At 34.5% G+C, this 14,192-nt stretch overlaps 1 protein-coding gene across 2 annotated transcripts; it reads left to right on the top strand.

Moving 5' to 3' along the window:
• Window positions 1–3,673: 3,673 nt before the first annotated feature.
• Window positions 3,674–13,107, top strand: LOC107014798 (transcription termination factor MTERF6, chloroplastic/mitochondrial). Of its 2 annotated transcripts, XM_015214884.2 has the most exons (7): window positions 3,675–4,403; window positions 5,013–5,150; window positions 5,580–5,825; window positions 6,368–6,481; window positions 6,801–6,983; window positions 11,693–11,910; window positions 12,461–13,107. In XM_015214884.2, the coding sequence occupies exons 1-7, from the start codon at window positions 3,828–3,830 to the stop codon at window positions 12,783–12,785; spliced, it is 1,800 nt and encodes a 599-aa protein (XP_015070370.1). In that variant the 5' UTR covers window positions 3,675–3,827; the 3' UTR covers window positions 12,786–13,107. The 2 variants fall into 2 exon arrangements, with proteins under 2 accessions (XP_015070371.1, XP_015070370.1); XM_015214885.1 differs by lacking the exon at window positions 6,801–6,983 and having other exon boundaries at window positions 3,674–4,403.
• The last annotated feature ends 1,085 nt before the right edge of the window (window positions 13,108–14,192 follow it).

Raw genomic sequence — 14,192 nt, 5'->3', positions numbered from 1 at the left:
CATGTCATAATTACGTGTAAACGTACACGACCATTGACCATTCTTGCCAAATAAATTTATTTATTTCTCTCAAACCTCCCGTAGAGATGAGTTGTGGCGTATATCTTTTTTTTTCTCAAACCTCTCATAGAGGTGAGTTGTGGTATATATCCAACCCATAATGATTTTATCACATCTTGACCCATTCTCTTATAGAATGGTCGAGCATTCACGATAATCATCACAAGTCACATTCTCTCAAAGAATGGACTAATCATTTACATGTACTTCATAAATTTGCATTATTAGTACATTGTCATGGTTTTAAAATTCAGCATATTTCCATGACACACCTCAACATCACTTTGAAAGATCAAGTGTACCATCACTTTATCTTCTTGTCTTTTGATGGAGGATTTATAAACTTGTCAAATTATTGGGTCTACAACATTCACAAGTCCAATGACCTTTCATACCATTTTTATAATAAAAATTGCCTTCACATTTTGAAGGACTATTTGGAGAACTCGTAGTGTTCTTTCTTTTATAATTACCACAATGATGACTATTATTATTCTGTCCCTTCACGCCCTTTTTCATATTGTTAATCATTTGTCATCTTTTAGATTAATTATTTTGTGCTACCACATTCATACAATAGAATGGAGAAAGTCAACATGCGATATTAAAGTTATCATATGTTGCTATCACATTCTTTTTAAGAAATGAAGCAAATTCAATAGGACGAATTTCAAGGCTTTTCATCAAAGCCTTAGTCATCATTATATCATCACTATGGTGCATTGACTCAAACTCAATGTTCTATCCATATAAGGCGTGTTAGGTCAAATTCTATGGGACTTGAACCCAATCCTTATTTTCATGGTGCATCAAAATTCAAATTAATGTCTTACCCTCTTGGTTCGATAGAACTTGAATCTACCGTCTTACCCTCAAATACTTTTTCATTATGATGCATCAGGACTTTAACCTGATGTCTTACCCTTTTGGGTGATGAGACTTGAATCCACCGTCTTAACCTTAACCAAGACCGAAATACAACATGACTCACCTTTTGAGTCTTTCAAAACAATCAAAATAATATTCAAACTCATGCTATTAAAATTTTATACCTTCTTCCATTTAAGAAGTTATGTATAGCATGTCATATTCAACCAATAGTAGTATATGCCTTTGGTTCCTGATAACTGTTAGTGATTAAATATTATTATATTCTAAATCATAAAAATATTTCAGAAAATACATATATGATTTTATGCAAATAATATCTTGATTCTCATAACGAGATCAACCAAATCATGAGCTAAAGAAAAACTAAACACACTCTCAATTGGCTAGAGTCTCATGCTGATAACGTATTATAAGATCAAGCTCAAAGCAATATAAGTATAAAGACAAAAAGAAGACAAGAAGTATAAGATGAAGGAGAGAACTTTTCTTCTTATTCAAGTGTATCATACATTGAGAATGATATCTCTATTTATAAGTAGAGAAATCATCTCAAAAGCCACTTTGATGAATGTCAAATTAATAGATACATCATTATCCCATAAAGATTCATGTTACCTTGGAAACATACATATCCAAGATAAGGATAAATCTTGGGAGTACATATCCATCCTTGAAAAGGATAAGTTCATGAATAAATGGATCATCTACTTAGTTTAATGGATTTATAACATTAAATATTTAAAAATGAGTGCAACAAAATAGTGAAAAAACAATCTCCCCTAAGGATTCATCCATCATGTCAAAGAAGAAAATACTAAAAATATATAAAAATAACTTTAGGGAATAGTAGCTGTAAACAGAGAATGCATTTGATATTTTTCAGTAAAATATTAACCATAAGAACGAAAGAAACATTAAACAAAGAGACTAAAACAAAGCTAAAAACACATAGAATAACTACGATTTAAACATGCCTAAGAAAGAATTTATCTCAGTGAACTAAAACAACCGGTTGAGAAGCTGTTTCCACCACTCAAAAATTACCATGGAACAAAAAGATTTTAGATATGAAAACAAGAATAGCACCCAAAATCGTGAGAATGATCAGAGAGGCCTACTTATAGGGAAAGATTTGAGGGGATTTCCTGACCAAAAATGATGTGGGAGCACTCAAAATTCAAAATCTTAGAGGATAAGGTTAAAGTTCGCTGATTTGTAAGATGTAGAACGAAAACGGAAAAAAGGAAAAGGAATATTATCGTTGGAGAATTTCCTGGAAGCTACGAAATGTTGGGTTTAGCAAAGTGTGAACGGGAAATTAAAAGAGAGAATATGAAAAAGTGAGCGAACCAATTTGGAGGGAAAATGAAAAGTCTTTTTTTTGCAAAGTGCAAATGAAAAGTCATTTCTCCCATATCGGCAAAAGAAAGAGAAATTGTTGTCCTTATATAAGGAAACACTTTCTTTACTTTTTAAAGAGCTAAGAAAAAGGTGCCCCCTCGCGCCATCATCGTCGCTCGGCTTCGATATCGGCAAATGATGTGGTTGATTGATAAATTTTTTGGACAAAATTTATTTGATCAATTTTTGTTAATCAAATAAATCCTGTTAATCTTATCTCTTATAAATTAATTCAGGACGTTAATTAATTAGTTAATTAACAGAATTAATTCGCGTTTCCCAAAAGACACATTTTACAAAAAATTGTTATTTTTTTCAAAAGACGCAGCTTTCTGGATAAAAAGAGTCTGAACAGATTTCTTGATATGTTACTTGCTGAAAATGGCTATAAAAAGAAGTCATTTTTCATTTTTTCAAACACTAAATTTTTTTCTCTGCATATATTTTCTCTCAAAACCAAAGTGTCGATCGATTAAGTATGTGTGACTTGTTGCTATTCTTAAGTTCGTTGAAGTTAAAGAAGCTTGAGGTACCGCTAAATCTTTAACAAGATTAATCCATTTTATCTTGGGAGAAATTAATTCGTAACCTCGTTTACAGTGAAAAGATTAAATTTCTTAAGGAGACACAATAGTTTCTATGAACTCGGATTATTTTGTTTTCTGTCTACTTCATCTTATTTCTATTTTCGTTTTTGACTAACCTTATAAGTACAAATTAATAACAAGAAATGCCTCACTGGCATGCGGACTTGTGCCGAGCATGCTGATATGTATGGATTCATATGAAGATTTGAAGGAACGGGGTCGTTCTGATGATGGGTCGGAGCTTTTGGAGGTTGTTCTTCGTTGGAGAAGAAGAGGTTGAGTTGTTTTGTTCTTTGAGAGCTTGAAAGGGAAAAATGCATTTGTTCAAATAATTTGTTATTATTTGATAAATATTTTTAGTATATAATTTAAATTTTTAAATATTAGAAAAAATTATAGTATTCAAGCCAAGTCTCATTTAATAATTTAAATTTTGCATCAAATTTTTATCTTTTATAATAACACTTTCTATAGTAGGTATTTTGCGTTATTTACATAATTTTTTTTATGTGAACATGAAAATAGTGATATTGAGTAAATATGAAAGTATTAATATGAATGAAATATATTTCTCAAATATTATGAGTGATCTTTTATTTAAATTTAATTAATTTATTTAAATCCGTAGAATTGTGTATCCCTATTTGGATAGTCCTAATTTTTTTTTTTCTATGCAAACACAACAATAATCAAAAATATATTTATAAAAAATGTTACCTCCATTCTACATTGATAATCTTTGTCGCATATTGTGGAAACAAAACACCCCTAGTTCAAGACAGGTTTTCTCGCCCAAATATAATATTGTGTAAACAGGAATAGGGTAAGCATAAGGAAGAGCTGTAGAAATGAGAATTTAATTTACAGATTAGGATACGTTGCATACAAATGTCTTCACATTGCCTTTTAAGTAATTTGTCATTCGCCGTCCCCAACTCAAAACCTCAACTTTTCCCTATTCCTTTCTCTTGCCATTGCAATACCTTTTTCTACTGCAATCTTATACGTCCAGAGCAAGTCTGTCATAAATTGAGGAGTTATGCGCCACTTGTACCTCTTGCTGCTAGGTCTTCGTCGTCAAAACGAACAGAAGACACGGAAGAAGTAATCGCTGAAGCTAGGGAGGCTGTCAGCTATTACCTACAAGAACTTGGTGTTTCTCATAAGGAATCCATCGAAGTAGCCCTCAACTCACCTAATTACGTTAGCATGCTGATAGATAGCGTCCGTGAACTGGATGAGTTTTCCTTATGGAATTCCACTGATTTTGAAAAAGCATATGACCCGGTTCCTGCAATTCCACCTTTCAAGAGCAAGGTCTACCTGATGGCAAAACAAAAAGGTGATAAGGGTATGCTTCCCTTCTTGGAGAGCATTGGCCTCACTCTCTCTTCCGCAACACACTTAGCTCGCTACCTTTCCTCTAATTCTCTGTTTCAGACACTACCTACCCTTATCAATAAGGTACGCCTACTCATTTCTTCTGCTGTATTTTTCTCTTGATTTTGTTTTCCTTACTCCTGTCTGTGTATCTTTTCTTTAAACAGAATAACACTGAACTCCTGTCTGTATATCTTTTTCTCTAAACAGAATAACACTAAACTCCTGTCTGTGTATTTTTTCTTTAAACAGAATAACACTAATTACGGAAGACCTTTTGTTAATGTCAAATTGTTGTTATGTTATTCATCTTTCCTAGTGTTGTTGGCTCATTCTATGAAAATCTCATGAGCTCTGTGGGAGAGTTCTGTCATCTCTGCAGGCATTGAAATATCACAGGAGGATGAAAAGTCTTGATTTAGTGTGGCTAGATAAGAAAGTAATATACTCGCTGGAATCTTTTAAATAATTGCTAAGGTTTCCTCTGGTTCAAAGAATAAGGCCAAGTATAGGTGACATATAGTTATTGATTAAGATCTATAAATTGCGTATATAAATTTTATTCATTCCATGGTTAAGGGAGTTGAAAAGGATCACGAGTGGCCATAAAGTTGTCACTTTCTTGAGATAAGAAGTTTGAACCCTTTTTCAGTTTTTTCTTAATGTGCTGATCCCTCTTCTACTTGCTCATAGGTTAAGTATGTGAAGAAAATATTCTTCGCAAACAGTGATGATGGAGGACATATTGCTAGAAATGCCCGGCAAATGATGATGCACTTGTCCATCAGTATTGATGAGGATGTCCAGCAGACCTTGTCATTTTTTGAGAAGGTCAGTTGCCTCCTTGAATCAGGATGGTTAATGGGGCTTATTTACTGTGCCTGTCTTGGAGTTTGTGGCACTGATGTCTGTTCACTTTCATTGAGCTACACCTACCCTAAAGTTTGTGGAACAAAGTTATTACAACTATATCTTGATATACTCCCTCATCTCCTTTTATGACTATTTTTCCTAAAGGGCACAGTCTGTCATCTACAGACCCTTGAAATAACTTATGGTCAACCACTACTTTATGTCATAGCCTTTACATGACTGTTTCTCTAAAATTCACCCAGTTCCACCTAGTCTTAACATATTAGTCTAAACATCCAGTCAATCCCTCACTCTCCATCATAGTTCACAGTCCACTTAAGGCAACTAAAACGAGTCAGAATAATACATCCTGCAAGCAACTTCATAATGTGATTGTACTTTTTGTAGATCCAAGCAAGACGTGGAGGTCTACATTTGTTAGGTTCTCAAGATGCATCTTTCCGACATCTTATTGAGTCATTTCCACGACTTCTTTTGCTACCTAAGGAGAGTCATATGAAGCGCCTGATGGTATTTCTTGATGATATTGGAGTGGTGGAAGGATGTAAGAGACAAATTCTTCTTTTATTTCCGCCTATTATTTTCTATGACATTGAAAAGGATGTTAGACCAAGACTGCAGGCGATCCTTAAGGTATCACATTATTTATTTATATCTGATCTTAATAGTTTTCCTTCCTTACTTATCTCCAACTCGGCCTCAAGTTTAGCGACTCATGTTTATCACATAAATATGATAGCAATATGCTCTATTGGCTTCTGTTAATATGACTAGTGCGAGACAAAGGTCATTTAGATCTTTATCATCTCTCTCTCTCTCTCTCTCTCTCTCTTCCTCTCTCTCTCCGTCAGTCTCTTCTTTTGGTATGTGTGGAAGTTCTGCACCGAAACCTGTTTGTGAGGATGTACTTACAGACGATTTTGAACAATGTCCCAGTATTTTGGGACTAAGAAAGGAGACAGTTTTCAGCCTTGAACTGATGTAGCAAACATAATTTTTTATAACTCTGCCGAGGAGAACTGAATTATAGTTTTAGAGTTCTGTAGAAATATTAGTGTAGGTATGAAATTGTTAACATACTATTTAAGTTGGAAATTTATTTATTTGTGAAAAAGTTGGACAATCTAGGAGCTTTCATTTTTAGGATGGTGTGATTGTTGTTCATTTATTGCAAGGATGGTCTGGAGGCTAAAGATTTTGGGCAGATGTTGCTGAAATATCCATGGATTCTTTCAAGGAGCATTCTGCAAAACTACGAGAACATTCTGATTTTCTTTGATGACGAGAAGGTATAAATCCTGGTTACCCTATTTTGCACATGAGGCCAATTTTCTCATTTGAGCAGTTAGTTTTTGCTATGAAATATGTCTGGTTGATTCTAATGGGTCTTCTGTGTAAAGTCATTGCAACTTTCTAGGAGTCCCTTAATCCTCTGTATTTAATTACCTTGACTTGTGGTCTCTAATTCAGTGGTGTATCCACTGTGTAGGTTGTTGTTATCCACTGTACAGAAACAGTGGATTTAGTTTCTGTATCACTATATGCCTTGTGCTGCAGTAAGTTAGAGTGTAATATAGATGTCATTTTGCTATTTTATGTTTTGGGCAGGTGCCAAAAATTAGTGTAGCTCAGGCAATTAAAAGCTGCCCGCTCCTTTTGGGGTTGTCAGTTAACAAGCTGAAATTGGTGGTGGAACAGTTGCGTGACTTCGGCATTCGAAACCAGAAGTTGGGTAAGGTGATTGCTACAAGTCCTCAGTTATTACTACAGAAGCCTCAGGAATTCCATCAGGTGAGAGTCAAAATTATGGTGTTCACCTATCAAATTACTAACATCAGCACAAAAGTATGCAAGATTGTGCATTAGTTCAGATTGACACTGGAGCTTCAGTATGAGATTTTGGAATTATTTAGTGATGGTAGTTGTACAACTAGGCTGGTTGATCCAGGTAGCAACATGCTCCAAATTCCAATCGAAAGGAACCACACGTATGCTAGAAAGACGTATAGGCAAGCCTTCCTTTATGATACATGGATTGCTTTTCATGACTTTTCTTTCCATAGGCATATATTGCAGTCTAACCAGCTTGCAACTTTAGGGACTGAGAGTCAGTCTTTTGATCCTCCTCGAGCCTAGTCTCGTCTTTCAAATTAAGCTTCCAATTTAGTTGGTGCAAACACCTTCATCTTTATTTTAGTAAATCTTTCATAATACTAGGTTGGTGCAGATGTTTCTTCCCCTTTCAAAATAAAATAAAATAAAATAAATCTTCACAAATCTTGTATTGAGATGATTACACAATTCTTTGGTTCTAAAAGCTTCACATTCCTGATTTAAGGTCCATCATAAATGTGATAGTGATCTTAGAAATGACTTCAAATCTTTTTGTTTCTGGAGTAGTAGACTGTTAGTTTGTCATTAGTTTAAACATGTGGACATGAGAAACTTTCCCATATATGGAAACAGGTCACATCAGTTCTACTCATATAGATGATTTTAGGGTCTTGCTTGTCTTTGAGGTATCCACACTTTATAACATTTAAAATATTTATTGATGATTGAAGGTTGTTTGAATTGAGAATTGTTAGTTATAGGGGTATTGCTTTCTTTGAAGTATTCACCTTTATAGCAATAAAATATTTTATTGATGATTGAAGGGTGTTGAAACTGAGAAACACGTATGCTCGTTTTGGGGTATCCCCACTTTATGTCAATTAAATATATTTCTTTTGAAACATAAGCATTTCAGTAAACATTTTTACTTATAAGAAGAAAAAAAATCATCACAATCTTTCCATGCTCGTAGAATAATCTAAAATTGGAAAAGATTCCAAGAGTAGTAACCATCTAGTCGAGCGTGTACCTTAATTAGAGTCAGCTTGAGAATATGACCCCTCAAACCTTTATCAGATTTTTTGATAAATTTAACTATATCTATTAATGAGGATAGTTCTAGCATACAAGATGGATATAAAGTAGGGGTGACATTTGGGCAGGTCAAACAGGTGAAAACGGATAAAATACCGATCCTATCCATATTTGATATGTATAAAAATGGGTAAACTCAATGGATAATATGGATATTTATTGCTTCTTATTATGTAAAGAAACAAGTACTTGCACATTACAAGATTTTTTTTGCTAATCTTTTTCACCTTTTAGGGTGTATATTTGGCATGATGGTAAAATATTTCATATTTTCCTAGAAAATATTTTTCTTGAAAGTAAGTGCTTTGGAATCGAGGTCGGAAGGTCAAGAAACTTTTGAATAATATTTTTATGATTTAAGGTAAGTTTTGAATTTTCTAATTTTCTTATTTTATGTACGAAATTTTTTTCTTTAATCAAAGGAAAATGAAAAGGGCTTCCCGGTGCACTAAAGCTCCCGCTATGTGCAGGGTCCGGGAAAGGGCCTGATCACAAAGGCCTATTATACGCAGTCTTACCTTGCATTTTTGCCAGAGGTTGTTTGCATGGCTTGAACCCTTGACATGACAACAACTTTATCGGTTACTCCAAAGCTTGAACCCATGACTCTCTTGGTCACATGATGAGAACTTTACCGATTACTCCAAGGCTCCCTTCCAATCAAAGGGAAAATAAGTCTATTTGAAAAACATTTTTCAAAACATTTAAACCAACCAAACATGAGAAAATTGAATTTTTTTTTTCTTAATACCAAAACACCTTTAATAAGTGTACTTTTTAAAGGTCCTTCACCCTTACATACTTGATACTTTAAGGGGAGTTCATTTGGTGGATACCCATGAGTTATCCATATTTTATAGAGAAAATTACGCGGTTAAACAAACTTATACTACTTAATTACTCATCATAGCTATAGTTTGCTATAATTACCACTCGCGACTAATATTATACATTAATTACGTGGACTGACTTCGAGTTTGTATAATTTGTCAGAATATACAAATACATATGTATAATATACAATTATCTAACCTATATAAATATACAATTCACCTCTCTCCCACTCTCTACCCTCTCTCGCTCAACTCTCTCCTCCCTCTCCCAATCTCGCTTGCCATATATACAAATGCATATGTATAATATACAATTATCTAACCATTATACCTATACAATTCATCTCTCTTCCCTCTCGCTCGCCTCTCTCCTCCCTCTCCCAATCTCGCTCGCCTCTCTCCCCCCTCTCCCTATCTCGCTTGCTATATATACAAATACATATGTATAATATACAATTATCTAACTGATATAAATATACAATTCACCTTTCTCCCACTCTTTTCCCCCTCTCTCCTCTCTCTCCCAATGTCGCTCTCCTCTCTCCTCCCTATAACATGTAGTTACGAATTGTAATTATCAAACTATAGCTATGGAGAGTAATTAGGTTATTTTTGAGTGGTTATATGAGAAAGTATCTCTATTTTATAATGGATAATATGCGTTGATTCATATTTAACCCACTTTAAAATGATTGGAAATCAACCATTTGAAATGAGTTGGATCGAGACCATAAATTTTAACCATTTTGCCACCCCTAATACAAAGGGTAGAGATGAAAATATGACTTTATACGAAGAACACCCAATTTCGTGAACTAAGTAGAATGTATATGGAGAGAATTTCATACAAAAGCATGATTCTCACATACATAAGATGAAAGATAAAGGGTTAAGTCATATGCGGCCCCTTAAAGTTGTCCACATTTTTCACTTAGACACCTGAATAAAACCTTGTACCCATTGAACACTTGAATTTTAACAAATTTATATCTATTTGACACAAAATAATAATAATTAAAAGGGAAAATGCACAAGTACCCTCTCAACCTATGCCCGAAATTCCAGAGACACACTTATACTATACTAAGGTCCTATTACCCCCCTGAACTTATTTTATAAGTAATTTTCTACCCCTTTTTAGCTTACGTGGCACTAGTTTGAAATAAAAAGTCAACCATGGTTGGGCCGACAAGATAGTGCCACGTAGGCTAAAAAGGGGTAAAAAATTATTAATAAAATAAGTTCAGGGGGGTAATAGGACCTTAGTATAGTATAAGTGTGTCTCTGAGATTTCAGGCATAGGTTGAGGGGGTACTTGGGCATTGTCCCTAATTAAAAAGATAAAACACTCGTGCATCTCAAACCTTATGCATACCAAATGGACCAATGAAACAATGCACATGTCGATTGGATTAAGTTTTTTAAAAAATCTCTATTTAATTAAAATAATTCAAAAGGAACTTCAAGAAGAAAAAAAAAGAATATTGAAATTAACCCACCCCCAGCCCATCCTTCTTCTTCTTCTCCATTGAAACTTATTTCCAATTCCACAGTGTCGCTGCACCTCGACCGCTACTTATTTTCATTTCCAATGTCATCAAATCTTAATTCCTAATCATTGAGACGCACCTCAACTGCCACTGAACCATAGCCTCCATCCATTTCTTCTTCTCCATCGAATCTTATCCCTTTCACCGGCGTCAATAATACACCATTGCTATATATCAATCCAAACTAACCCTTCAATACCTTTCATTCTAATGGCATTGAACCTTTCATTCATGGTCTTCATCTTCTTTCACTAGTTATCATTATCACAATTACATGAAAAAATAATGAACTTTTATTGGAAAAAATAATCAATAATTTTGCTGGAATATTATTTTCATCCGAAACAATGGAGCTTTGTCGGAATATTTAAGACCTTAATTAGATCTACATAAAAAAAATAAAAAAGGGAAAAAAGTGGAAGAACAGTTGGAGGGAGAAGATGTTTTTTTTTTAAAAAAAATTTACTTATATATTATTATTATTATTTATTAATATAATTTAGGTGTATAAGTTGGAAAAAGAGAAAGAAAAAATATCATTTTTTATTGTTCCACACGCTTAAGGAGAGTGTTGCACACATTTTTTTGCCATATCAGCGGTTTGTGTCTAATTGGAATCACTTTTGAATATATAAAGTGTTCAATAGGTACAAGGATAAATTGAGGTGTCTAAGTGAAATCTATGGACAACTTTAAGTGGCTGTGTATGACTTAAGCCTAAGATAAATTACTGATGTGCACGTAAACTGGGTGTGGTGTGCTTTAACCTTGATAATGGTGATTCTTTGCTTGGGTTTTAACCAATTGTTTGAGGATTATCTATATGGCATGGCTGTAAACAAATCTCTACTGTATCTGTCTTGGCTACATGTATTTCTCCTTCTAGCTTGATATTTCAGATGAATGCATTCTCTCCCTCTTCATCTTGATTTTGGCATGCTTTCATTTTTATTTCAGGGAGGGAGGGCTTTTTAATTGGTTGTTACTAAGATTTTATGATGATGAGAGAGATTGTTTTTTAACTGGTTGTTAACCCTATCAGAGTAAGATTTTATGATGATGCTTGAACATCTTCTTTGCTGATTATAGGAGATACTTTTTTTTTGGGGTGAATGCGAGTAGTATAATTATCTCAGCACCTGTTATATAATTTCTGTTTTTCGTGGGAGTAATAATTCATTATCTCCAGATAGTGTGCTTCTTAAGGGATCTAGGCCTGGATGATGATATTATTGGTAGGATTCTTGGTCGCTGTCCTGAAATTTTTGCATCGAGCATCGGGAGAACTCTTAAGAGAAAACTCAACTTCCTAATGGGTATTGGAGTTTCCAGAAGTCATCTTCCCAGGATTATCAGGAAATATCCCGAGTTTTTTGTATGTGATATCCACAGAGCTTTACGTCCAAGGTACAAATATCATACTCTCTGGTATATGCTTAAGTTGTTCAATTAAATGGCACTCAAGGGTGTGACCTAGTGGTCAATGAAGTAGGAAGAGAAATATGAAGTGTCAAGTTTAAATCCCAATGGAGACACATAACACTAGGTGATTTCTTCCTATCTGCCTAAGCCTTAAGCCAAGTGGACAGAATTATTTGGTATTTGTGTTGGTGGGATGCAGTAGGTACCCTGAGTATTTTGGAAATTGAAACGCAGTTTATTGATCCATATGAATGTTTAAATTTATTTTGCAAAGAGAACTTAGCCCAAGTCCAATTAAAATCCAGAAATGGGTATAAGTGTAACCTAGCAGAATAGTACTATCAATTTGGGACAAAATAGCAACATTTCACAATGTTGTGATTTCAATCTAGTTTTACATTTTGCTGGGCATACAATTATTAGATAACATACAAATATATGTTTTTACAGCTTTGCCAAGCACAATTATAAATTCCTTGTGCAAGTATGATACCTTGTGTTATGACAATGCTTTTCTAATTATCATTTTGAGCAGAATGATGTACTTGATGCATGTTGGGCTTTCGAAGAGGGAAGTAGCACTAATGGTTTGCAGGTTCTCTCCATTGCTTGGCTACAGCATAGACGAAGTTCTCAAGCCTAAGGTAGAATTTCTGATGAATTCAATGGGAAAACCAATAAGTGATGTAGTTGAATACCCAAGATATTTCAGCTATTCTTTAGAGAAGAAGATAAAACCTAGATATTGGGTGCTCAATGATAGAAACTTGGAATGCAGCTTGAAAAGTATGTTGGGTAAAAATGATGAAGAATTTGCTGCAGAGTTTGGAAAGGGGAAGATGCTTGTCCCCCCACTTTAATTCTGGAACATTACTCGCCAGTCGCCAGTGTTGTTTTAATACATTTTTTAAAGTAGATGCACGAATCAATTGATGGCTGGTGTGGTGGACTGGTGCATGTGCACAGGTGACTCGGTGTTTTTTCTTGTGAATAAATTCAGATCACGGAGTTTCAATACAGAGAGATTATTCTTACGTGCTTAACTAACTATAAATGAAGCTCAACATTGTCTCTTTATCTTTTGACTTTAGATTCAAAGGTGGATCATAAACAGTGTTCCATTTAAAAATAATATTATTGGTATTAGTATATACTATATCTGTAACACCTGTTTTATTACTACTTAAACTAAAATACACATCTTGCAACACATAATATTTGGATTTGGATATGGGCAATAGTTACCTGTTTTGTGGGTCCGATCCAAATATTCAATGATGTTGACAAATCACTTCTCCTTCATAATTTTTCTACACCATGAGTGGTCGGAGTAATTTTTTTCTTGTGTTTTCCTACTCTAAACCATACAGACAGTAATGAAGTGCTGTAAGAATCATTGATTCTTTCTTAAGAAACAATATACTGAATGACGGGTCTTGACTTTTGAGAGATATTTTTCATGTGAAGAACATCTGAAATTAAAATAATAGTAACACGAGTTGGGAAGGAGTATTTAGTTAAGTTGTTTTATTTTGTTATAAATAGCTAGAGCCGTCAAAATGAATCAACCCTAACGGGTTAGAGAGTTAAATGGGTTGGGACAGACTGACTCTTTTAATTAAATGATCAATAAAATAGCGGTTCAATCCAGCCCTAAGCGGGCCATGGGTTGGGACGGGTAGACCCTTCAATCAAAAAATGAAGATATTACTCTCTTAGAAGGAGTATCCAGGAGTATTCAATGTTGACGTCTATGAACACGACATCTATACTAAGAGTGGCAGCGGAACCGGTACCTACCGGTTCCCGGTCCGGTCCGTCCCGGTCCGGTTCGGTACCGGTTTGGTACCGGTTAGTACCTGTTAGGGTATGGTTTTTCCGGTTCCGGGACAGGAACCGAGACGGAATTAAGGAATATCCTGTTTTTACCGGTTTCGGTAATTACCGGTCCGGTCCCGGTCCGGTCCGGTCTGGTCCGGTTTAATTTTTTTTTTTAAATAGAGCCGTTACTAGCCGTTGGGTAACGGCTAGTGGGCCCCCCCAACGGCTAGTTGAAGAAAAATTCATCCAATAAAGCCCTTACCCCACCCCTAACTTTTTTAATACCCTAAAGTTTTAAAAATTACACTTTAACCCATTTTTTTACTTATAAATACCCCTAAATTTCATTCTTTTAAATCACAATATCATCTATTCATCTTCTACTCTCTCAACTCTCTACTCTCTATCTCTAATCTCTAATTCTATAATATATAATATCTTAAATT

The sequence above is a fragment of the Solanum pennellii genome, chromosome 3 (assembly GCF_001406875.1).
Source record: "Solanum pennellii chromosome 3, SPENNV200".
NCBI classification, from domain to species: Eukaryota; Viridiplantae; Streptophyta; class Magnoliopsida; order Solanales; family Solanaceae; genus Solanum; species Solanum pennellii.
Note: the sequence above shows the minus strand (reverse complement) of the source record. Positions and strands in the feature narration are given on the sequence as shown.

What these genes read in the sequence shown, in the direction of transcription:
- LOC107014798 (XM_015214884.2), top strand. Translation starts at nt 3,828, where the DNA reads ATGTCTTCACATTGCCTTTTAAGTAATTTGTCATTCGCCGTCCCCAAC. An exon ending in CCTTGTCATTTTTTGAGAAG is followed by an intron (nt 5,151 to 5,579) that starts GTCAGTTGCCTC and finishes TACTTTTTGTAG; the next exon opens with ATCCAAGCAAGACGTGGAGG. An exon ending in CACAGAGCTTTACGTCCAAG is followed by an intron (nt 11,911 to 12,460) that starts GTACAAATATCA and finishes CATTTTGAGCAG; the next exon opens with AATGATGTACTTGATGCATG.